The sequence below is a fragment of the Phasianus colchicus genome, chromosome 1 (genome assembly GCF_987193195.1).
Source record: "Phasianus colchicus chromosome 1, bPhaCol1.hap1.1, whole genome shotgun sequence".
Lineage (NCBI taxonomy): Eukaryota > Metazoa > Chordata > Aves > Galliformes > Phasianidae > Phasianus > Phasianus colchicus.
The window spans coordinates 125,565,644-125,592,102 of NC_143436.1; the positions used below are offsets into that span (position 1 = coordinate 125,565,644).

General features: G+C 40.3%; 1 protein-coding gene across 7 annotated transcripts in view; it reads left to right on the top strand.

Moving 5' to 3' along the window:
* The window catches only part of ARHGAP6 (Rho GTPase activating protein 6), a 303,096-nt gene that overhangs the window by 191,698 nt on the left and 84,939 nt on the right, over nucleotides 1-26,459 (top strand). Inside the window, exon 1 of one of the 7 annotated variants that reach the window (XM_090125791.1) lies at nucleotides 2,445-6,219. The exons of the other annotated variants lie outside the window; for them this stretch is intronic. Within the exon in view, the coding sequence (XP_089981917.1) occupies nucleotides 6,217-6,219 (3 nt within the window). The 5' untranslated portion in view covers nucleotides 2,445-6,216. Of the gene's footprint in view, nucleotides 1-2,444; nucleotides 6,220-26,459 lie in introns of those variants that run through there. 7 annotated transcript variants of the gene reach the window in all.

Genomic DNA, 26,459 nt, shown 5'->3' on the forward strand with positions numbered 1-26,459 from the left:
TTGCAGATATAACACCTTAGAACTGTCCCATGCAAATACAGTTATACCAGAAGCCCTGCAGCCACCTCTTCCCTCAATATTTGAGAGCCTATCCACAAGGTGCACAAGTTCACAAGTACCAAGTGAATTTGGGAAAAGTCTTCACTAGATTCCCTGCAGATCAAAAGCCCTGCAGATGAGGGTAGCACAGCTCACAGTTTGGCAAGAGGAAAGTTGTGCATATACTGACATCCTTCTTGTTGTTTGCCATACCTCTTTGTTTTAAATTGCTGTAAAATTCCTTTCTCTGTAATCATGTTTTTTAATCTGGACCACTCAGAAATCATGAAATGGATTGAGGAATACAGAGATTTTAAAAATATATGTTTGCTGATTGTTTTGATCTTTTTTTTTTCCTAAACATTCACATATTTCCAAACTGTTCTGCACAGCTCTTAAGTGCTCAAACCCTACTTTGAGAGGTGAAATAAAATGTAACTTTCAGATTTCCATGTAATAAGTCAAGAGTTGATCTTGAAAACACAGGAGCTTGAAGAAAAAAAGCCTCAGTTTACTGCCATATGACAAAGTGTCCATCGGCCAGAAGATGTGACAATATAGGATGGGGATGCACTTACTTAGGTACAGATCTGCTGTTATAAATGTAACTCCAGTGGCCAGAAACTGTAATGTACATGTTAGACCTTAACTGGGATACTCTCCAAACGAGTGAGGTAAAAAGAATATGTAATTTAGATAACGTAATCCATGAGCTTATGTTATATTTCCAGGACAAAGCTTATGCTGTTGTGATCAGAACATCCATAAAAGTGCAAAGAATTTTTGTGCCCTTGGCCACAGAGAACCTCACCTGAAAGCAACTGTGCATTTAAAGCTCTTGTTGGAAGAAGTAGAAGGTGATCTGTATTCTTCATGAACACTCAAGGAGCCCTTGAGATGATGTTTTAAAGAAATTCTGAAAGTGTTCCAGTGTATGCATTAGCACATCCTTCTCGGGGAATGGTGACTGGCTGTTAGCAAAAGTTTTCAGGAAATACGTAGGCATTTGGAGAATGTGTTTTCTGTCACTCCAAGCTGGCTGTGTATAAAATTGAATGGCTTCCCAGGATGGGCAAATTGTTAGCAGTTCTATAAGGTAAAGTAGAAAGTGGCTGATGAGATATGGCTGATGGGAAGCCGTGACCAAGAGGTGACGAAGGTAGTAGAGTGAAAGAATAAAAGAAAAACCAGGGTGTCCAAACTGGCTTCTTTTCAGTCTGCCCTGCAGGATTTTTTTATGCTACGTTAATCTTACTGCTATGTAAGTGCTTGATAAATTCAAATTGCAAAAACCCAAAGAATTTCCCTTACTCTTACTCTTCAGTGCAGTTTTTACCTTCATGACTCTTGTTCCTTTCCACTCAAGTGCTGTTTCCAGGGAAGCCAATTCATGCATTTTGAAGGTGAACAGTGCTTCAGGAAGCTCTCAAATCATCAGGCTAAAACCAGCATAAAGGCATAAGTGAAGTTGTGAAAGACCTAGTAATGCAAGGAGTTATGCATATGATGAGTTTTTTCCTCGTTCCCAGTGCTACTGTTACAGGAGAAGAAGCACCTCTATACCTTTTCAGCTTTTTGGTTTAAATGCTGAAAGGAAGGTTGCTAAAATACCAAAGACTTCTGAATGTGGGTGTAAGGTCCAAATGATCAGGATATCTTCTTACATCTTCAAGTACTATTCTGAACATCATATCATACAAGGGGTCTTGTTTGTATTGCTATAGATGTCGTGTCTGCCTGAGTTTATAGTGCCGGCTCCTAACATTTAACTTGACAGTCTGACGCCTGGCAGGAAGGTGATTAAATTGAATATGATTGCAAATAATGCTTTCTGATCTTTAAGCAATAATACTCATAGTGAAGTTTTGATCTGTGGAACAAGAACAAAAAAAAACTACGTTATGTCCAGTGTATCTGATACTGAAATTAAATTCTCTAGTAATTAGCAACAGAATTGCAGTAGTAGTAATACTGGGACTGCTTAGATTACATATGTCACTGAATGAAAAGCTGGTCGTGATCATTGAAAAGATCACTGGATCAAAAAAAAAGTTATTTTCATAAGCATAAGCTATTTCCTTGGTCAGTGTGATACAGGAATGTTTGATTTTACGCACAGTTATTTCTCTGCAGCCTAAGACTGGGTTGATAAATACTAGCTTTTCAAGAAAGTTTAGTACTTGTAGGATCAATTCCAAACCTGATGTAATACTTGATTGACTTCAAATGTTTTCCTCTATTTTCTCCAGTATTGCATTTTTATTTTTTAATTTTTTATTTCTACTACCTCAATTTATCTTTGGAGTTCTGTAAGCCTTTTCTTGAGAATTCTGCTGCGCTGAATTTCCTTATAACAACTTAAGTGAGTACAGTGGTGTGATACTTCAGATCAGAATTATGATTCAGTCTCTACAGTTTAAAAATTAAGTTTGTTGTCAGTTTATAAAACAGTAGTGAGTTATTTTCACTTACCAGGCAAAGCACATAGTACAGGTCTTGCACTAAGAGAACTTATTTTGCTTGTTAGAGCAAAACACAGGCAGCTGTATTTTTATTTTTTTTTAAGATGAAAATGGATATTCTTCTGAAGAACATTTTTCCCAGTTCAGTAACTTTGTTATTTCTTTTCCTTTTGCTTTTTGCTTGAATTTCATCACACACAGGAAAACAGCAGATTCTTCGCATTAAGCAAATGTATTTATAGCTATAGCCACTGTATTTTCCTTACTCTTTTAAACTGGATGCAGTAAAAAGAAAAAGATTTGCTGAGTGCACTGTTCTTCTTTTCTGTATTTGCAGAAGTGTTGCAAACTGCACCAACAGTTCAGCACTATTTGTGTGGGTGCTTTGAAGGGGGGAAGTAAATCAGTTGGCTGCAGCATTTAATTAATCTGTTGTACATGTGGGATGCTTTATAAAAAAGGCTGTAAAGTTTCATAAGATATTCTTCAATTCATGTACATTCTGAGGTATTTAGTAATGTCTTTATGTCATTGGTCTTATTGTTAAATTGCTGAGCATTTAATTGCAGCTTGTATCATCAGATCTTGACTCCAGACAATCATTAGTAATGCTCACCAACTTATAGGCTTGAATGCCCACTCTTAGAAATTAAGGCCAGAGATTTGCAGTGCTGTGGTGGTGTACAGTGGGGAAGAATTTTGAGCTGTTTTGTACTGTAAACTTAACAAACAAACAAACAAACCAAACAACAAAATGACACCAAAACTGTTGAAATTGGACTCATTATATCTAGATACAGTGGTGGTGCTCTTAAGCATAATCAATTTTAGTTTTCTGTACACTGCCTTTTATTCATTATTCATCAACTTGTCAAATTTACAACACTCTGAACACACTGGTAGAGGGGCAGATAGAAAATATGCTAGCTACAAATATGCTGGCCATGATAGATTGATCCAGGTTGATAGCTGTTTAGTGGTTAGTTAATCTCCAGAGGTGCTTGCAGCATCTGCTACCTGCTTCTCTGGGCAACCTATTCCAGTGTTCCTTATCATAAAAATCTTCTCCCTGATATCCAGTCTAAATCGCTCCTCTTTTAGTTTGAAACCGTTTCCCTTTGTCCATTCACAACAAACCCTGCTAAAGAGTCTGCCCTCTTCCTCCTTACAGACCCCTGTAAATTGGATGTGGGTCAAGCCAGTAAGGCTGTTGCCATCAGACCATATCACTGTGGTACAGTGTGTGTACTCTGTTTGCGCTTTCTGCTTGGAACACCAGTGGCTGTGAACTCCCAGGCTGCTACTTGATAAATTTCTGTGGAGTGATTCAAACCTGTGCTCTGTCTAGCTGCAGTTACGTCAGGTTTCTGAAGGCTTACTGGTGGAATGGAGTTTGGCAGATTCTTGCTGACCCAAAGGTCTTACAGGAAATGTAGAGTCCCCAAATGTGGGAACAGAACCTGCAAGTATCTGTAAACTTGGCCGCAGAGAGAAAATGACCACATCCATTAAAACATGAGATAGTATATCTCCCACGCACTGAAAAAACAAAAATGCAAAACCGGACTATGTAAAAGCATTATCCAGTATGTCTAAAAACAGCACTGTATGTGCTTCTCCTTCTATTTAAGGACTATTTAACATAAATTGATGTTATCTAACTCCACGTGCCTCTGCTGAGGGAATGCTGTTCTGAGTGCACAGGACATGTGTGCTGACTTGAAAGGCTGAAACACTTCTTTGCCTTTTTCTCTGAAAAGTAAGTGCAGGAAAGAGAGAGCAAGATTTCCCATGCTACCTTTTATTTCTTCCCTAGATCAAGCAAGCAGACAAGGAAAACCAATCTTTTATTAGACCAAATTTGGAAGGGGAGGGCGATAAGATAAAGTCCTGAAGACATCTGAGCTTCTGAAGCCCCTTGCCACTTTGCATCACAAATATTCAGACTGCTCTGGATTTTACACTGTGTGAAAGCTACCTGAAAACCTGATAATGTTACTTCTCTGTTAAGCCTTGGAGTGCGATCGCCTTCTCCAGATATTAAATGGGAATGAGTCTCCCTGCTGAAATCTGGAAGGTTGAGGCTGGATGGAGAACACACAACTCTGTTTTTAGTAAATAACACTGTTCCCAATTGTCTTGTTTCCCTTGCACCTGGCAAGGGCACAGAGGCTATTCCTGAATGTCTAAGCACCTCTTCTAAGAAGACTACTTTTCTTCTGGCTACTGGTCATCTGTTAATAAGTTGATTTGTGAATTCATTCACATGCTGAGCCCACAGCAACAGTTTAGTAAGCATGTTTGGGAAACTGATGTAAGAGCGCATCTCAAGAGCTGTGTATGTATTAAACTGGCATATAGATTAATCAGTCTAGACAGCTCACTACTTGAAGTAAATTTTCACCTGAAATGTTGTGTCAGGGTAAAATTCCTTCCTCCTCTTTACAAATTTAACTTTAAAGCATTTTTAATATGGACACAAACATGCAACGTAAGTATGTGTTCGAGTCATTTCAAGTTTGTGTTTTACAATAAAGATAATGATTATTTCCTGTAGGGTTACAGCTTGTTGCTGTCTTGTCTTCCTGACCTCTGAGGTGAGAGCCTTGAGGTTAGGGATGTGTGGTGGGACAGGCAGGTGGCTCAGAAAGCATCCTAGTGCAGAGACCGCTGCCTCCTTGCCAGGCAGTTGAGCAGCTTCCCTTCTGGAGTCTCCTGTGGATCCTGTGATGCTGCTTCTTCCTATTGTCACTGAAACCTTCTTACTGCTTCTCTTCCTTCCAAAGTTGCATCTCCCTACTGATAACTTTGTGTTGTTGGTTTTTTTTTTTCTTTCTGAAGATAGAAGGATAAAAGAATTTAGGAGTGTTCTCCATTTATGTGAGCATATATATTTATATGTGTGTCCATACCTTCATCTGTGTGAAAGGTGGGTCATTAAATGCAATAGCTGTTCAGAAAATATGATTTAGTAAAATATATATTCCTTCTCACAAGTTTTGTCTTTTTATAATTAGAAACCATCAAAGCTTTTTTAATAAATGGAGTTGCTTTATCAAAGCTAAGTGGGGTTGGAAGTCGCCGAAGATCGTCACTTTCTGGGTTCTCAGGAACCTCTTGAAACTGATTTTGTGCTAGCACAGAAAATCTAATGACAACAATCATCCAGTTTTGAAAGGAACAGGAAAGCAATGGTAGATGGTGTTGGCTGGGCACATGACAAATAAAATGCAACTTTCATCTTTTCACTGTAAGCTTTGCCTCTCATGCTGACTGGTCCAGCCTCACTGTTTTCATGTACTCTTCCATCTGCTCAGCTGCGTCCAGCTGTTGTTTCCTTTCCTGTGCTTGAAGTATGCTCTTACTCCGATGGTGTGTTTACAGACAGGACAGACTCTGCTGCAGTGTCTCTGCTGATATCTGAGAGAACTGGTCATGTTTAGACAGGAAATTTAGCTCAAGTATAATGCTAGGCTAATGTGACACTGAACCCGCTTGCTTCATGGAAAGCAGGATTAGTGTGTCTCCATTCAGATGTGAAAACAGCTCAAGAATTTTATTCCTTGAAGCAGAGACTGTTATCATTACTGCTATTGCTGTATTTGTACGTCCCACTTGTACCCGTAATGCAAGGTAACTATAACTTTAAAAACAGTTGAAACGTGAAAGAGCAGTAGATGCCAAGAGTAACTAAAACTGCAAAGGGGAAGAGGGAATGGTAAGAAAAATATTTTTCCTTTAAACATTTGCAAATGTGTTTTGTATAACATACTATATATATGTATTTGGGTATGTATATGTATACATATGCAGCCCTAGCAACAACAACAAAAAAACCTAGTTTTTGTAAAGATCTTATTAACTTTGAGTTAATTCAGTGTCAATTTCAGGTGATGATTACAGACAAACAGCTGAAATAACAGCTTTGCTTAAGTTTTTAAAATAATGTTATTTCTGGAAATAAGCTTGTTGCTCATTTCTCACAAGCAGCTATTTTTCTGGTACTCTGGTGCTTATCTGTGTGTGTGTATGTGTTGGCAAGATAGACAGTATACATGCATCTGACTAGTAAGTTTTTATTGAATTTTCTTTACACAGTGTATTCCTTTGGATGCTTATGTTTAAGAAAAGACGGGACTTATTGTTTATCAGAATTTCACACTGAATTTAAGGCTGGTATTATTACTAAAGGCATTTCATGAAGTCATTTCCTATCTGAATTCCAGAAAACTCCCCAGCACCAAGCTCAGAGTGTGCTGTGTTTGTAAGCGCATAACAAGCAGGAGTCCACAGTAGCATCACAGCTTGACATTGATAATTAATATTCTGTCTTTTTTAATTCTTTTATGGAGTTTTCTCATATATGAGCAGCAGTGTTTCCATGACAGTAACAAAATGCAAATGTTTCTCAGTGGATAAATGCTTAATGATGCAGTGGGGAGGAGCATTTTGGTCATGAGATGGGCATGAATCAAAGAATCGCCAAGGTTGGAAGGGTCCTACAAGATCATCTAGTCCAACTGTCCTCCCATTACACTTGCATGTCTAACTGTAGGATGGGGACAGATGCTGAGGCAGCCCTTATTTCATGTCCTAATGCTCACATGAGCTCCTATGTGCTGCCCTGGCGAGATGTGCACTACTGACTCGATGGAGAGGGCCTGCACTTTGCCATGCTGCAGATGTACTTCATTTGCATCATTGGGACGGGACCACAAAGCTTTCAGAAAATGGAGCAGCAGAAAAAAATGGCAAATAATCCTGACAAATAGTAAAGCAGGCCAGATCCAAGTTGTTGTAGCTTGAGCTTCCCTGCTCTTAAGTGCAATGTTATAAACATGGACAGATCCATAAATAGATATCATGGTATAACTGGAGCTGCAGTCAGCCTTCTGTCTTCCCACAGTACAAAATTAAATTTGACTGGGGAAATTCTCTCTTGATGAAGAGTGGTATTTTGGGAACTGATACTACAGTTAATGTTCTAACCATAGCTCAGAGCTGAATTTCTATCAGGCTCTGAAAAGAAGGCTCTGACTTAGTTCACCATTACTGTTCCTGAGTTTTTCAATAATTATTCAAAATCTTGGAATTTCATAGTTATTTTTTTTCATCATAATTCTGACTATAGTATTAAAATATAATTATGCTGTTTGATGTTGAAAGTCATTATTTTATTATAATACTGTAAGTTCTTGATACCCACTACTAAATCTTAACAGCACTTGATGTGTATCTGGGTGTCTGACATTTCATATGCATTCTGCTCTGCTTGCAACAACAGAAGCACTTTCTTTGAATTGAAGTTGTATACTTTAAACAAGCTTGTTTGTTTGTTTGTTTGTTTAACAAACTACCTTTAAAGGAGTGGAGTAGAAACAGTTTGTGCAATTGCAGTGCATCGCCTTTAAGGAGCAGCAGCTCCTCATAAAATGGAGAGAATGAAAATCCAGAGAAGAAAAGAAAGTGACTGCTTTTTTGATATTATTCTATGTGATCATATAGTTTAAGCTTTCTTACAATTCCTTGCTTTGTTCTGAAGCTGTTTACTCCTCTTTCTTTTTGCAAAACAGGAAAGATAAACTTAAGGGCTTGTGCTGTAATACATGTATGACTCATTGTGCTTCTTTTGGGGAGAAGGAACTTGCTGTACCCTGGTACATATTCAGAAGTAGAAAACCTATGAGGCTCAGACAGTTGATGTTTTTTTTTTCCTCCTATCAGGCCATATTTATGCACCCTTCCTGTCAAAGGAAATGGGGATGACCTTATTTCTCTGTCCTTTTTTTCTTTTTTTTCATCTGAAGAACCTGAATTTCTAGTAATCAACTTCAGGAGTGTGACATGTGGAGATGAGGGAGACTTTCTCGCTTGTAGTTAAAGCAGAAGCTAGAATAAAATGTTTACATGTTCAAAAGAACAGGTTAACTTTATGATTTACAATGGACAGAACATGCTGAACACTGATGAACGAAGAGCTCTCCCTCTATGTATGACTGCAACAAGAAGAGTACATCTTTCTCTTATCTTTATTTTTAGGCAAATTATGATAAGCAGCTTCTTGCATAGTTTGCAGGCTGTGATTATGCCCCCTGAGAACATATTGTGCGCATGAATTCCTCACTGAGCTGCAAAGAGACCTGAATTTTGAGCACATGTAGAATAACAGAATGTCCTGAGTTGGAAGGGACTCACAAGGATCATCAAGTCCAACTTCTGGTTCCACAAAGGGACATTCAAAATCAAACTCTATGTCTGAGAGCACTGTCCAGATGTTCCTTGAACTCCAGCACTCTGGGCCATGCCCACCTCCCTGTGGTGCAGCCCCTTTCCCTGAGCCCCAGCTGCCCTCCCCTGACACAGCTCCATGCCGTTCCCTCGGGCCCTGTCGCTGTCACACAGAGCAGAGCTCAGCGCTGCCCCTCCGCTCCCTGTGAGGAGCTGCAGCCGCCATCAGGCCTCCCCTCAGCTCCTCTGCATGTCCAGGTGCCCCAGCCACCTCTCACACACCTTGTCTTCCACACCCTTCACCATACTTATATCCCTCCTTTGGACAGTTTCTAATGTCCTTGCGTAAGTGGTATGGGAGCCAACAGTCATTTCTCCTAAACATACGCAAGATAAGTCAATGACAAGTGAAGATGGAATGTGAAGGTGAAGGCAGAAGGGATCCAGATGATACTATTCCATGTAACATCTTCATGTAGAATGTGCACATTTGTAGGTCCTAGTGGAGCAGTTTAATACCTGCCTGTAGCTGCATGGCCTGTGCCTTATGGCTGCTGTAGAAAACAAAAACATAATGCATGGTGTGATGTTCCCATTTTTTCTTTAATGTAGAAGAATGAAGTGACTTAAATTGATTAAATAACATAGCGTGGATATTAAATAATGGATAACTCAACAATGATTTGCCAGCTGTATAGCAGTAGTGAATTTCTAGGGTCAGTAACATCTTAATGCAATGTGCCCACATCTGTGAAAGCACATCTGCATATGGCACTATAACAGCAAGGGTACTCTTCACATTTCAGATGAGAATTCTCAGCGAGATTCTCAGCTAATCTTTACTGGTGAAGTGATAGAACTGCTTGCTTTGCTTTGTAATTAAGTACTTTGCATATTAATAAGGCCCTGAACTGCCACGCCTGTTATGGATGACAGTCTTACAGTTTGAGTATGGGAATCTTAGTCCAACTTGTTATAGCTCTTCTCAGTAGCTCTGGAGGTTGTTTCTTCAGTCTTAAGTCTGACATTCAAAATGTGAGGTGTCTGTGGAGCACTGTTTCTGCATTCTGTACACAAGATCTGCAGATGATAAGTGATAGTAAAAAGTAAATTATATCCCACAGTTCCTTCATGAGCATTCATTAGCATAGCAGCGCAAGTCTTTGTCATGTAAGTGCATGAATCTGGGTAAACTATGAGGTACTATAGGAATAAGGGATGTGATGAATGAGAGCCAGTGGCAATAGAAGTGTGAATGGGAGACTGGGCATAGGGAAACAAAACTGCTTAGGCACAAGATACAAAAGAGAGACAAGATGCAGAAGAAAAGTAGGATATGGGAACATTCCAACAATCTGAAAAAGGTAGAAAATAATATTAGCTGGCTTGGCATTCCTGACAGAAAGATCAGCCATCAAGTACTAGTTAGATATTGCTCTTGATGGCAGAACTGGGAGCCAATAATGACCCCTGTCATTGTGCCTGGCCTAATTGTAGCACAGCACAAAATTGGAGGAGTTGGAGGAGACGTCTGAAGATCACCTCGTCCAACTCCCTTCTAAAGCTGGTTCCCTGCAGCAAGTTACACAGAAAAGTAGCCAATTGGGTTTTGAAGGAAAGAAGAATCCACAACCTCTCTGGGCAGTGTGTTCAGTGCTCTGTCACTGTCACAGTAAAGTTGTTTTTCCTCATGTTCAGATGGAACATCCCATGTTCCAGTTTGTGCCTGTCAACCCTTGTCCTGTTGCTGGGCACCCCAAAAAAGAGCCGGGTTTCATCCTCAAGACACCTCCCCTTTAAGTGTATATATAAGCATTGATACGGTCCCCTTTCAGTCTTCTCTTCTCCAGGATCCTTTTTAGCTTGGGAAACAGATGGATTTGAATGCTTGCAGTTCAAACTAGTGGCTGTGTGCAAAGAGTCAAGTGACCTTGTTTGCGCTGTGTAGTTGGGCCAATATGCAGCTGTTTCCATTGTAAACACTCATATAAAACTGGTTTCAGGGTATGCTTGTGCATATTACACTGTAATTAACGTTGTATGAGCACACATTTTAACCCCTCCTGCATGGGTTCCTAAATGCTTTCTAATAGCAGAGGCAGAACAAACACAATGTACGTTTTTTTTCCCCCTCTGTTCATATTTACCCTAGTGGAGAACAGGCTGGTGGGTAGGGAGGTATGAAGGCAGTGCTTCCAGCACAGAAGAAATAACCAGTAAGGAGAAATAGCTAGTTGGTTCTGGTTGGTGCTGAGTGATGGGAGCACATCCACCTGGCTGCTCGGGGTGCAGAACTGCTGCCATGGTAGTGTGATGTGGGGTCAGGACAGGTGGCCTGTGTGGAACTACTAACCCTCCAGTTCACAGTATCCTTCACGATAAAATTAAGATGATAAAACTATGATAGAAAGAGGGAAGCATATCTAAGTCTGAAATAGTTTTAAGAGACCGGGATTTTACATATTCTTGAATACAATCTGTGAAATATTACTTTGCTCTCTTTTTATACAGCATAATCATCCTATTAGGTAAGAGAACGGATCTGTTTGAGTTCAGTGTTTCTGCTTTTAGGATCTATTAGGCAGCAAAATGGTTTAAGCATCAAATTTCAGATGGAGCTGCTGGGTATAGATGGCAGTAAGGTGGCAGAGTGGGAAGGACCACTACACTCTGCAGGCATCCTGCCCTGGCTACTGTCCTCAAACATGTAAGGACTGTCTAGGGATCCTGGATAAGCATTAATGTTGTCATGCTTCACAAATAGAAGTAATATATATTTTCACTTTCTCATGAGATTTTCTCTGTGTGATTTGTTCTTTTTCTAGCAGAGCGTTCTCAAGGGCTCTCTCTGTGCCACTGATTTCCCATCTTTTCTTGGTTTGTAGCCTATTCAGATGTCTCCATTGGAGAGGAATTTCATACTGTTGGCAGAAAGTTTATTCTTACTGCAGGACTGGGATTCCCCAGGGGTAGCTAAGAATCTGCGGCTGTGGAGAGTGGCTGTCACGTTAGGTGTTGTGGGTGGCATGTGCCCATTCTAAGGCAGAAATGTTGCTAACACGTGCTTTATGCAGTGTTTTCCCCTTTGCACATGTGTTTCCCATGAGGGGAGAAATGAAGGAATGAGAGGGTTTGTGGGAGGGAATGGATGTGTAGGCATTTTGCTTAATGCAGGAAGATGCAGTGATGAAATAAGCTTAATGGAGCTGCATTCTCTAGGATATCAAGAAAGAATGGAAAAAAGGATGAAGTGAAAAAAAAAGAAGAAGAGGAGATAGGAAAAACATCATTAAAAAATTATTTTAAAATAATTTTATGTGAATGGAGGTGTCAAAAAAATTATGTCAAGTTAGACTTAAAAGTGGTGGTATAAAGACCATGTAACTGGTGTACCTTCCTTCATCCCGTTCCAGTCTTCTAGTGTGTTAAAATAAGTGATTTATGTCTTCAGCCCAAAAATGACTATTAATTTGCCCAGCTCTGCCATGTTTATGGCTGATGACTGCATGATCTTTATGGAGACAACAGAGAAGAAACTGTGCAAGAATTCAAGTATCTCTTGACAAGTATAGTTTGCAAGGGAAAAATGCATTTCTTGCTCTGTGCCATGCTGCACAGCCAGCTGCCTGGAGCTTGGCAGGGAGATCTCCTCAAAGAAATGCTTTTGGATGTGGATGTCACCAGGCCCAGCCTCTTTTGTCTTCTAGGTTCCTGTCTTCTGATCATTTCCTTTCCCTCCCACCATAATTATTTTTTGCAGATTTTATAAACTCTTGCGGGTTACTGTGAAATGATTGTTTAAGTAGTAAAGAGGGTTTATGGTGGAGCAAATGGAAGATGATGAGGCCAAGTGGCAGGAAAGGCCTTCTGCTAGCCCTCCCTCTGCCATGCTGCACAGCCAGCTGCCTGGAGCTTGGCAGGGAGATCTCAAATATCTGCTGTCCAGGGACAGAATTCAGCTGTTGTAGTATTTGAGACCCACCTGGCTGCTGATACCTGTGAGGAACAATACCAGAGAAAGAAAAAAATCACATCCAGAATATACAGACACTTGCTTTAGATACGGAAAGGTAGCTTAACCTGAGCTTTCATCAACCAACTGAAAGTTAAGTATTTAAATTTAGGGGTGGTTTCAGTAGCACTTGTTATTAGTGAAATTTGTGGAAGAGAGTTTAGCTGCTACTGGGATTTTTTTGAAATCTCCCTGAAGTTTTAGAGTGCAAAGGTTCTTCTGTAGTATGGTTCCCCCCTTGTGTTCTTTATAACATCAGAATTAATTAATTCGAGATAGAGCTAAGGATTAATTTTTATTAAAGATTAATAATTAACCATGAAACATCTTTATAAAATGAAATATGAATATAAATAGCAATGGAAATCTTAAGTATAGAGTTGCATTATTTTCATACCACTCTTAAGAGTCTTGCTTTCACAAATCAAATGTTCACCTAGCTCTTTAGAAATAAGTTTTATGTTACAGATGTCCTTGGTAATATTATGAGAATTAACAAGTCATAACCAGAGCTCTAACTTTTGTGTATTGGAATCCTGCCTTTTGTTTTGCAGTTAGAAAAAAAAAAAAAAGTTACATTTGATACAGCGCATAGCAATTCTAAATGTGCTCTTACCAAAAATTATGCCTGAAATAAGATCAGGTTTTCCAGTGAATGACCCTGAGGTATTTAACTGGAATAAGTTCACTGCTCTTGAGTTGTTGAGAAACAGTGCGTGAAGCATGCACTTTTTTTTTGCACAGATGAGAAAGTAATAAACATTTGCCACCAATGTTATGCTTTTTGAAACTCAGTAGAGAAGGACTTATGAACTGCTAGCCATTTAGTAACCAAATCCCCATGATCCCTGAAGAAGAAAATGTCAAAATCTTTTTCAGATACTCCAAAACAAAAAGATTGGAAATATTTGTAGGAAAGCTCTCTCTTTAGATGCATGTTAGTGACAATATTTATTCAAAAATAAATTTACATTGGGCATCTGCAACATGAGCTTCTTTCTCCCCATAGCATCCTGTTCATTCTCCCTCTCTTGCTACAGCCCTCTCCTCCTGCATCCTTTACTAGATGTTGATACATCTCATCTGCTTTCTGTCTCTGACTCACTCACTTGCCCCAGTGACTCAATCCCACCTCCACATCTCTTTTATGCTCACTCCTTCAGGCTGCCTGTAGGTCACCCACCTGAAAGATGTTCCTTTACATCTCACTTCTTTTCTTTACTAAGACAAACTTGCCCTGTTATCTTAAAAAACAAGTTGCACTCTTTATTCTCTCATTTATTTATTTTATTCTCTTTTGCAGCTGCTGCCCACCTCCCTTTTTGTTTTCATGTCAAATTCATTGATTCAGCTACCAGGAGTTATTTTTCTTCTGCTCTGCCTGGATTTCTTCCAGGCTGGCTCTCATCCCTGCCACTGCATCTAAATGCTCTCAACCAGCAAGCATCCCATGACTGCCAAACAGCATTGCATTATTAAAGAGAAGAACTGGGGGAACTTCTTGTACTTGATCAGTGTGCCTTGTTTCTGCTCCTTAAATCACGTAAAATGGAAATCTTTCAGTGCCACTGAGTTCTTCATTTGGAGGTGAAAGGGAGATACTCAATTTCCTAGGAAACAGATATGGGTACTTGTGACAGAAAGGGGCGTAAAATATATACTCCTATGCTAATATTTCAATGCTTACATTGGTTTGAAATGTGCAAAAAATTGTTGAGAGTATGTGATAGTCAGTGAGTGATCACAAACCCAACTTGCAAATCTCAGATGCCTTGAAAGGTACAGTATTTCTCCTCACTTATCTTTACCTGTGTTTGAGATAAGCCTCCTGCTTAATACTGTGGATTATGCTCTGACGTGGGAAAACATGGAGGTATTTGTGGGTTTTGTTTTGTTTTGTTTTTTCAAAACTGGGTGTGCTGTTCCCCTTTGATACAATTCTTGGGCTTCTGATTCTTGGGTATTCCATTTGAATGTGCTAACGCTGAAGGAAGTTGTAGCTGTGCAGTATGCACTTGTAAATGACCTGAACAGATAAACTTTTTGAGATTTACTGAGTGACTGGAGTATTATAGTGTCTTATTTATCCAGCTACTTTAGAGTTTTCTTTAGATAAATAGGCTGAAGTGCCTCACCTGAAGAAATGTTGGTGTCATTTGTAAGCAAGAGGAGGATACTTGTAGTTAGTTCATCATACTCATAAGTCATCAGTAAAAAATTAAGGAAGATTAAGACAAATATATCTGTAAGGATATGCAGATTCATCTTATCCAGGTTAATTTAGGGAGCTAAGCTGGAGTTAATTAGGAGTATTTCAAGTATGGATATTAACTGTGCATTTTTTCTTAGGAAACAGAAGGAAAAGCATCATTCTCTTTTTTTCTCTTTCTCTATTTTTTTCTCCTTTTTTTTTTTTGCCCCCAGATCAAGTATGATAGAAAGTTATTTGCAATTGTCTTGAACACGATTCCCTACTAAATAGCTAGAAATAACTACCATGAAGTCTTTTCAAAGTAGCCTGAAATCAGAGATTTTTCAGCCTTCATGCTAATTGAATTACAGACACAAGGAGTTGAAATGCAGCACAGTTTATGTAATTGATGATAGTATTTTATTGTCAAAAAACCACACTCGTGTCTTCAACATTATTAAAGACAGAAGGCAGTCATTTTGGAATGTTAACAATGGATGATGGCCTGTGTTTTCTGGAGAATGGTTTTCTGGTTCTTCAATGTTAACAGGTGCTCACCTGTAACGATAGGAGGCTCCATATGCAAAATTCTCCATAAACATTAACTGGCAAAAAGTCCTGTCTTTGAAAAGGAAGCTGGCCTGCCTGGGGCTCAGCTCATAATAATGATAGGACAGGTTTTGTGTCCAAAGCCTTGAAGTATGTATCAGCACTTGTCTTTCTGTAAGGCAGGTGAACAATGTCACTTGGGCACCACTGCCTGTTGTAAATTAGAAGGAAAACCAAAAAGTCCCATTCAGTTTGTGCTGATTTTGCTCACAATTAACGTGTCCCTGCAATTCCTTGTGTAGCGATTTATAAAGGTGTGGGCAGGACAGGCCTTCCTTGCTCTAGTTTCGTATAAACGCAACCCCAAATACACAGATCTAAGTGAGAAGATAAAAAGGTTGCAGTGTTTAAAATGAAGGAAAAAAAGAAAATAGCAAAAAGGCAAACCTGCTGTTAGTACACAGGCTCTGGAACACAACCCTTTTAGCTGGGTTCCTTAATTTGGCAGGGAGGCTTCGTGCAACAGAAGGACATGCTTTCCCCCTGGCCTCCACCACGGCCTCCCTCCTGCCCAGGTCCCACCAGGGACGCCCGGGCAACACCTTTTTACATGGCATTTCACCAAGGAAGCTCTTATGTAGAGTGTGAAAGCTGTCGGGTCAGTGACTAAGCTGCAGCCTTACGTAAGAGTGAGCTGCAGATAAGAGGTGACGGAGATATGCTGACTTCTGTTATTAAATAATTGATGCTTTGCGAGAAGGAGTTGTTGCTGAATTCGTTGAATTCAGCTGTGGTCACAGCCTGAGAGTGAAACTTTGGAAAGCCCTGTTTGGACCAGCTGAAGTAATTAATGCTCATTATCCAGGACTGGGTCCAGAGTAGAGAAAGTTATGGAGTGTTATCTCTGTTGCCTAATGTCTGCAGGTGATAACTATTGGTGATGTGAGACCTCCAGAAAAAGTTCTGGTTGCCTTCTAGGAAAGGCACTCAGCTCTTAAAAATAACAGGCTCTTTGATGTATGATACTCCTGAGTGCTAAATGCAGCCCAACCTTGCAACTCAAGGGTCTGCAAAATTTCTTAATCCAAATACATGGGGAGAGCTTTCAGCCTGCTTTTTGAAGTGTTTAAATAATCTGCATTGCCAGGAATATGAACAGTTACACGTGGTATTACAAGGGGGAATACTGGACAACAGCACTTGTGTAGGGGCTGTTAATTTTTTATGGTAGCACATGCTTACGTTTACAGATCTAACAAATCTTTAATCTTGATTTGCCTTTCTTTTCCTTCTCATGTGTCATGGCTAAAGCATGGGTCCTCTCCCTCACCACCGCCACACAGCCAAGACAGCAGTTGTCCAGTATGCACATGAGAAGCTTCCTCTCTTCCTACTGCTTCGAAAGCATGCAGCTGAGTTAGTGTCCTGTTTATCCATACAGCAGTTTATGTGTATGTATAAAATCTATGCTGGAAGAATCTCGTGCTTACACTCATTTCCTGGAAATTAGATAGACTGCAATTGGAAGGAAAGGAGCGTCAACAACTATGCTTTTAAAGCTCACTGATAAACAAATCCACCTTCTGCCACCTCCTAACACAAGCTAAAGAAAAGTAACAGCAGGTTTTTCACCCAATCCTATCTATGTTTGCTATGGAGTATCAACGTTCGCAAAGCCAACTTCTTATGTGCTGTCACAGTATTCATTTTTCAAACATAATTATTATTACTTTGTCACTACTGTGTATTCATGTGATTGATGCAAGTAATAATTTCTTCAGAGTTAAAATCAGACAGATTGTAACAGAGTGTAGGAGCTCTTAATTTTGGGGGGCCTTCCTATTGTCCAGATCTTGCTTTTTGCCACCTGTTTGCAGAACCGTTGGGAGACTGTGGGAAAGCCATTGCCCATTGTAGGGAGGTTCATCCTTGCAGAGTTGTGGGTCAAAGCAAATTCAAGTCCGTCCCATTTCTGAGGCTGGACTGTTGGGTTGTTGAGAGTGCAAGCTCCCCAGCAACAACTGTCATCCTTGTCACTTTCCCGGGAAGGAAGGCTGAGAGATACAGTGAGCAAAAACTTGTCTTTTCTTCACAGGATGTACAGAGAGGTACAGGGCTGTACTGACAGGAGATGTTTAGCCATGGAGATCACAGAATCACAGGGGTTGGAAGGGACCTCCAGAGATCATCAAGTCCAACCCCCTGCCAAAGCAGGTTCCCTAGATCAGGTCTCACACGTAGGCATCCAGGCGGGTCTTGAATATCTCCAGAGAAGGAGACTCCACAACCTCCCTGGGCAGCCTGTTCCAGTGCTCCGTCACCCTCACCGTAAAGAAGTTCTTGCGCACACTGGTGCGGAACTTCCTATGCTGCAGGTTCTGGCCATTTCCCCTTGTCCTGTCTCCACACACTGCTGAAAAGAGTCTGGCCTCGCCACTCTGCCCCCCACACCTTAGATATCTATAGACCTGGATCAGGTCCCCTCTGTCTTCTTTTCTCAAGACTAAACAGACCAGTTCACTCAGCCTTTCTTCATAAGGGAGATGCTCCAGGCCCTTCACCATCTTTGTGGCTCTCAGCTGGACTCTTTCCAAGAGATCCCTGTCTTTTTTGTACTGGGGAGCCCAGAACTGGACACAGTACTCCAGATGAGGCCTTACCAGGGCAGAGTAGAGGGAAGGATCACTTCCCTCGACCTGCTGGCCATGCTCTTTTTAATGCACCTCAGAGTGCCATTGGCCTTTTTGACCACAAGAGCACACTGCTGGCTCACGGCCAACTTGTTGTTCCACCAGGACACCCAGCTCCCTCTCTGGGAGGGAGATGAGATGCAGCACTGCGATCCATGTTATCTTTCAGAATCTATTAGCCAGGTTATTATATTTGCAAACTTATTTGCTAACAGTTCTGGCAAGGTGGCTGAAGTGGTAAGCATGGGTTTCTCTGGCTCTGATATCGTGAACATGTAGGATGGTGCATGGCTTAGAAGGGCAGGCTTGGATGTTCTTCTGCTCTTCCTTTGGGCGCTTTCAACAGACTCTAGTACAAAACAGATGTGAAGTCCTGACACCATACAATTGCCTTAGATCTATTTTGCATCTCAAAGTTTATTTTAAAGTTTAACATGCAAGAGATTTCCCTTGGAGTGACCATCACTTCAGACTTTGTCTTGTGTAATTGTGAAGCTTTCTCCTCCTTTTTGCTTGGACTGAGAAGCGCAGAGGTTCTGGGCACATTCCAAACTTTTTGAAGTGGTTTTTTCCACTGTCAGGCGGGGTCTGGCTCAGAGTCAGCTGCAGTTTCCTGGTTCTCACCCTTCCCTTTCAGGCAGACAGATGACCTGCCTTAAGGGATCAACCTTTCTTGGAAGGTGAAATTAAGCACATCAATTAAATGCTGTGACCGTAAATATTATCTGCCTGCGTAGCTATAAGCATATTAATCTTGTGTTAGCACTCCCTGATGTGGTGTTTATTGATCAGTTAATTAGTATTTGCACAGCGCTTTGAAGATGACAGTGATACGCACATTTCTGTTATCATTATAGATTAGTATATTACACCAAGCCAGAAATACTGCTGAGATAATTTGTCCATATTCTGGCGAGAGAGATGTGTGTTTATTAGGAGATCTCAATGAGGCATTGAATGCATCTATTATAGTTCAAAAGGGGAAAAATGTGATAATTGTGTGGGAGTTTTAGTAGATGCGTTTTTCCCTGCAGTGAGCGGGAATGAAGATATTAATTTTCTTGTCTCCCTCTGTTCATGGGTTGTAATGTCAGCCAACTTTTTCTTCTTCCCTTCTTCTCCAAAAGACTTATCATTTTTTTTTTGCTTTTTGAGTGCTTGAGTGCCATCAGTTTAATTCATGGAAGAGGATTAAGGAAGATGTCCAGTAGTTGGGTCCATCCTTGTCCGTTGTCCATTCAGGAAAAAAACACAACCTTATCTGTCTTTGCAACATACAATGAAGGGGAACTCGATCCACAGCACTTCAGCATTCATCAAAGTTGGGGGTGCACATTTCTGGTTCTTGCTTTTTACGTTTCTGATCTTTTCTGCCTACTTCACTTAGGCTTCTTTACCATTCTTTTTCCCCCTAGTGCCATGCTTAACTTGGTCTGAGTTCATGTTTTGCTTAATTAGATGTGAGAGAACATATGATCTGCTGATAATAGCAGGCATGGTTTTTAATTGTGATATGTGCATATCCATTAACTTAAGGAGAAACTCACTTGGGCCTAACACAGTTGCACAGACATGAAATTAAAAAAAATAGCCATGTGAGAAAGTCTGTGTCTGGAAAGCTTCATGGCCCTCACCTTACTTGCGGTTATGATCAGAGAGATGCTGCACTTCTATGGACAATCACTGACTTTTGACTTCTGGGCTTCCCAAAAGGAAGGTTTTGGAAGGGAAGCCTGTACAACTGGAGGAACTAGAGAGGTAATTAACCCTGCAGTCAAGGTCTATTAATTGCCTTTTCTAAAGGAGTGAGTTTAGTTTGGGTTCCTAGCATTGCTCTGGGTAGCACTCTTAGCCCCAGGGGAGTGATTCATTCCTTAGAGGCCTTCAGAATTTTTCCTCTCTCTTCATTAAGGACCTAGTCAGGATTCAAGTGGACTTTGTCCCTTGGAAATTTTCCACTTTTTAACATAAGATAACATGCAGATTCATTTAAGTGAATGCCACTTCACTCAGGAGATCATTTTCTGACTGAGCTTCATACAGTCCACGTTACCCAATGAACAGCTAACATCTGATAGGATCCCTCAGTTCCCATTCAGTAAAGAGGTGAAGACTCCCAGGGTGGCTGCATTCCACAAACAGCTCGGAATCGCTGGGAACTTGCATGGAGCCAAACAAAATTCTGCACTCGGTTGTTTTTCAGAGAATGTTATTTTGCATTTATTTCGTGGTAGTATAAAAGTGATGGAAAAAAATACCTGAGCCACTTCATGCTGTTCTTTCTTGACATACTGTGATATTTGAAACAGACTGATTTAGTTGATTTTAGCTGTCAGGAAGAGAAATTTCCCATGGATGCTTTCAACTTGAGAATACTTGTACTTTACTTTGCTGGAATTTTTAGGCAACAATAATAAATAGCCTTTGCATGTGAACTTGTATCAAAAGAAACAGAGTTATTAATCCCTTAGGGGAAATCATAACTGTTTTGCTTTCTAGATGAATTTTATTTGATTTTGTATGGTCTGACATTGGTTATCATCTTCTTTTTATAAGCTTTCCTTCCCTGTTTTATTGTTTGCTTTGCATCGGTGTCCCCTTGCTTTCCCCAGGATTTCATCTACCTCTTTGTTTTGTCTCCAGTGATATTCAGTACTGATACGTGATATCCAGGATATTCAATACTTCTCATTCCTCTAAGCCTTCCTTGATTAAGTATCTGATAAAACTCCTCCACTTTCTTTCAGGTTCCAGGATGTGAGCGGGATGCCCTCTGAAATCTGCTGGAGGTTTCCCCTCATTCTTTCTAGTTCATTCTTTCCCCGTTTTCTTCTCCAGCCTGCCTCTTTCAGTCTCTTTAAGGATTTTTTCCAGTTAACCGTCTCCTGAAGAAGCCAATTGGCTGTGGCTAAAGAAAATAGTCTTTTCAGGCACTGCTTATCTCTGCCGTGATTTCCAGCCATGTCTTGTGCCAAATAAATGTGTATTTATGTTACCATTTTATCCAGCAGTAAGTCCGCAGCTCTAGGACAAAGAAGGAGCTCAGCAAGATGCAGGTGATTTCCTTAATTTTCTTAAGTTGTCTGCTCCATGCAAATCTTTTATGTCTATGTGCTGTATGAAAGGCTGTATGACAAAGGTAGCAGTGAGGCAATAGGATTTAAATTGAAGTGTGTAATTTTCTGTCTTGAGAATGGAATGTGAAGCTAGTAGGTAAGTTTGCTCAGTGTTAAGCTGAGCTCATATGTTGTTTCACCTTTATTACATAGCAGGATGCAAGAGAGTCATTCTGCATCAGGTAGGAGCCTGCAAACTGGCAAATTCTGTTTTCAAAATTAAAAATTTAAATACTTGTGGGATGAATTCAGGAACAAGTGACATTAGAATAGTGGGCTTCATGTGTATAGGAGTTTATCCTTCAGGTTCACTTGCCTACAGGTAGAGGGATATTGCCTCTTCTTCCTAGTCTCATTTAGATGAGTTTGTTTGATATCTTCCCTTTTTAGTTCTGGTTCCTGATTCTCATTTCCCTAGAAGTGTAACTTGGTTCTTAGATGCAAATGAGAACACTTTGACTGATCTGAATTTGAAAATTGTTTAGCCTTTTGTTTTAGAACAAATTAGGCTTAGCATTCTCTACCATAATCCTGTTTCTGTCCACTTGTATTTAGAGGTAAGTAACTTTTTGATCAGTATTCTGACTTCTGTCAGTTCAGCTCTGTATATCGGTTCCTCTCTTGTCTTCTTGTGTTTTCCCTTTCTTTGTTTTTCACTGCTTTACTCAGTTTCCTGAACTTCATGAAACTGAGTTTGATGTCTATTAAAGAATCTTTCTCTTGGGGCTGCTCTGTGTCCTAGCAGGGGGAAGGCTCCAGGACTGCTCTGCTCCATAAGAGACCCAGTGAGGTGCTGGCATAGTTGTTCTTGCAGGACTTGAGCTGGCATCTCAGCATAGCATCATGCCAGGCTGTGTGGACAGCAGCTTTGGACAGTGCACAGAGAAAGCCTGGGTAATCTCTTGTGGAAGGAAGATTTGGGTTCCTTCATAGCTGCTCCATTCTTGCTTATGTGCATAGGGTGTTCCATGTCTCACCTATAGATATTCACTTCTGTAAGCTTTTCCTTGAGACCCCAGGGGCAGATACAGAACCAATTTAAGGAGATGTGTGGAGCTTTGAACTCTGATGTCTGCAGCATGTTATGTAGTGAGGCACTCCACATGCTGGGGTTGCAGATGGAAAGAAGGACATGGTGCCCAGGGCTGCAGTACCTACTTTCCATTTCTCAGCATTTCCTGTTTGTGGGACTCTGAGATAAGCTATGTGTAGCTTTCTAGAGCTCGACTGGACGCTGAGGAGTTACCTAATAACAGAGTGACAAGTTCAGCATCAAATAAATTACTTGAAAGTAACAGTATTTGCTGTAAAGTTATTTTGAAATGTTCAATGCCATTTACTCTTTTTCTAGTGCAAGCAGAAGGAAATTTTCAATGCATAATAAACTCTCGAGTGTTTGGGCAGCATAATATAAAGGCTGGGCTTTGCTTTTATTAGAAAAGGAAAAAAATGGTTGGATTGTAGTAAACTAAAATGTTTTTTTTTTTCTTTTTTGATTGTTATTATTATAGGTTGTTTTTTAATGAAAAGACAAGTGGGTTTGATGGAGCTCTCCCTTCTGCTGGTTTCAGGAGATGCTTCCATGATCACTAAAGTGATAAAAGCTAGCATTTGTTAGGTCTAGCATCGCATGTAAAGCACGGGAAACAGAAAAACCATGCCTTGAAGGGAGATTTTATCAGTGGTAAAGCAGAGGAGTGCCAGAGCCTGATCCCTGTGCCCATAGCCAAGTTGTATGAGCAGCTCACGTTGATCTGAACAGCAAACACCTTCTGCTTCAGGTTGGCCATCAACACAGCCAGTTCACGTGGGCCCTTCAAGTGTGGCTGTCAGTGATGCTCAGTGTGCTTGTAGCAGATAGGCTCTCCCCCGCCTTTCACCTTTAGGTGGCTGTCAAGGATATTGGTACAGGCTGGGATTTGGCACCATGTATTTAATACACGTAGCTCTTACAGTGTAAGCCTGTCAAATTTAAGATTATCATAGCTACTAATGCCTCACGTGAATTTGCCTCTTTACACACATACAAACATTTCAGGCCCTTTTGTGACACAGAGTGAGGAAAGCTGGTGATTTTAGTTCAATATTTTTGGGTTCGTCTCTCAGTCTCAGGAAGAATGGATCCTTTTTGATCTCAGTGTAAGGAAGGGAGTAAAGTATGATCTTATGCTCCCTGATTGTTTGTAAAAATAGAATTAAAGACAGTCCGTGGAGATTTCATTCTGCATACTGTCTTTACTAAAAACTCTGTGCCTTGTTCTCACTGCTGAGATTCACTTGTGAGTCAAAGTCATTGTACTACATATGGCCCTATTCTAAATACTTTTTTTTTTTTTTTTTTTTGTAAATTGAAGTTCTAAATGGTGAGATACCGTGCATTCAAAACCTCAGAGTAACAGCTTTCCAGGGTAGCGCCTTATTCTGCTCAACCACTGTGCTGCTTTCAGTATGAGATGTAACACCTCAAGCTCATCTTTTAAACTCTAAGTATAGCAAAGCACATAGGGTTTGTTTTTTGTTGTTTTTTTTTTCCCCAAGTGTTTTTATTTTCTATTAGTTACATACTTTTTCCGGTTGAAGTGCTCACTAACAAGTGGGGTTAATGGAGGCATGCACTGCTGACTACAGGAGATTGATTTCTGAAAGCAAGTGAAAATGCCTAAAATACTTCTGCTTTTTTTTTTTTGCTTTTTTTTTTTTTCTTTTTTTCTGTTCTATTTAACTCGGAAAGTAAAGGAAAAACATGAAATTAAAACCAGCTTTAAAACGAGTTCTCATGCAGGGTGTTTTGTCTCTTCTCCAGCAGTGATAAGAAATGAGTTCTAAGATACAGAAAGAATGAGATTTGCTTATTTTTCTCAAGAAAAAGAATTAATGAGCTTTAAATGGGGACAAAACCAGCAAAATTCTGGAAGCTTCACGTACTGTTAGAAGAAATCTTGCTGCCTTCTGAAACATGTAATAAGCACATAGGATATTGCACGTTTGGTTTCTTTTAAACATAAAGGCCATATTATTAATGCTATCTATTGCAAAGGCCATGATGTTAGTATGTTTATATTTTCCTGCAGGAAACGAGGTCATGCAAAGTTGAGCCTTCTCTTTGGGCAGCATTGCACAGTTGATTAAATAGATTTCTTCTTCTGAAATTCTAACTTTGTGAAGTTTTAACAGGACAGATTCGAGACTGGATCGGTTTGATAGATCTTCAGTAACAGATCTGATCTGACAGTCATCTGCCTTTTTTAATTACAAAGATGTTTAAACATCTCACTTTCTGGTCCAATCTGACAGAAGCTAGATGTATGCACATCAATTCTGACCCATGAACGGTGTGAGTGCATGAAGAGATGCATTGATTTAATTGACTCATACTGTCTGTAATGACTTAAGCTGGGGGAGAACCAAAGCTTTCTTACTGCTTTCCTTTGCTTTGTTGTCTGGCTGTCCTGGCTCCAGAGGACTGCCTAACAGGGGGCACATGTGCATATGGGGACTCCCCAGCCACTGGGGATGCAATGGTGGCTTGGGATTAGCAGGATGCTGAGGCTTCTTGAGCAGGTTTTGTTGTTGACCCACCTGCAGTTGTGTAGTTTGAGCTGGCATTGGCAGTCTTGGTAGATGCTGCGCTAGTGGTAGAACTGGAAATAGCCTGGGAATTTACATCAGCTGGGCTGGAGTGCCACCGAGGGGGTGTGCTGGGGTGATAGTAAGTTCTCCATTTGTGGATGTTGGTAGTAACAGTGGTTGGTGTTCTTGGCAGCTTCTGTCTAATCATAACCATGAGATGGAAACTGAAGAGGAAGAGAAAGCCGTCCTATATACTATGCTGTGTTCTTACCTGTGCTTAAATAGATACTGTGCTGGCACCTAGAGGCTCTCAGGAATGGCCTGTGTTATGCTGTCCAGATCATGCAATAAAAGCCCTTGGACCAAAGTTTGTCTTTTCTGCCATTTGATGGTCTGAATCTTTTCAAACTGCAAAGGAACAGTACTGTATTCTCCAAAATGCAGAGCATCTTCTTCTTCTTTTATATATCCTCCTTCCCCAAGTGGAAGGATAATAGAATAGAAGCATAAAGAAAGAAATATGCATAATACTTATCAGTCTGGGACATTTATGGGCACAGTATCTCTACACCACAGTACAGTGCATTTTTGCCCACGTGGGGTATTGTCTCATGAATTGTCTTCCCTTGTACTTCTTCCAGATATGGGGCATGCAAGGAAGAGTTTGTTTTGCTTTCTGTCCCCATGGTGGTACTTGGAGTGTTTCCTTTTTCAGATGCTGTGTTGCAGCACTTGTCAATGCTTGGCTTTTGGGTGACAAATGTAATTGCTATTGCAGGAGTAATACACCACTCCTTGTATAGTCATGGCCAGTGATTATCTCTGTTGGTCTCTCAGTGATGGAGGTTTGATGATTGGGTCTAAGGAGAAAAGCTGAAGAAAACTCAAATGTGATACATGGGGTATCATCATGCTCTGATGCCTTTTCAAAGGTGTTAGTACCTTCCAAAGAGAAGAAAAGGAGAAAATGGTAGTACATGGATATGTTAACATAGGCATATTTTCTTGTCTAAGAAGAGATGGCAAAGCTCAGTATTGCATTCATTGTGCTGTTATATTGTGAGTCAGTCCTAATTCCTGTGATAGCATCATTTTCTAGAGGTTTCCCATATCCTTTGCATACAGAACAGTATGCAACTGTACAAGAAGACAGAAAAATTCAGGTAAAATTATTTAATAAAAACACACTCATCAGTATGGCCAAAACACAACGTCTTGATTCATTTACAGCAAATCACAAATGTGGATCATAAAACCACAGGGTCTGTTGAGATATCTTTTAGGTAAGTCAGGAGTCTAAAAGTCCTTGTCTAAGGTTACCTCTATGGAAACACTGACACAAAATCACAAAGTTTGAGAAGTCCTGAATTTGACAAGTGAAACTAAAGTAATTTTTAGACTGAGACATTCTGGCAAATATTTTTTACTCTCCTTTTCCCCAGCCCCAAATCTCCTGCTCTAACACATCTTGAAGTTTTGCTATGGACCCGACATGAGCTGAAACAAAACATTTCAATTTCTTGAGTATGAAAATCTGTTTCCAGTTCTATTCCAACTGCAATGCTGCCGTTTGCAAGGTTAAAACTTAAAGCCATCTGGTCT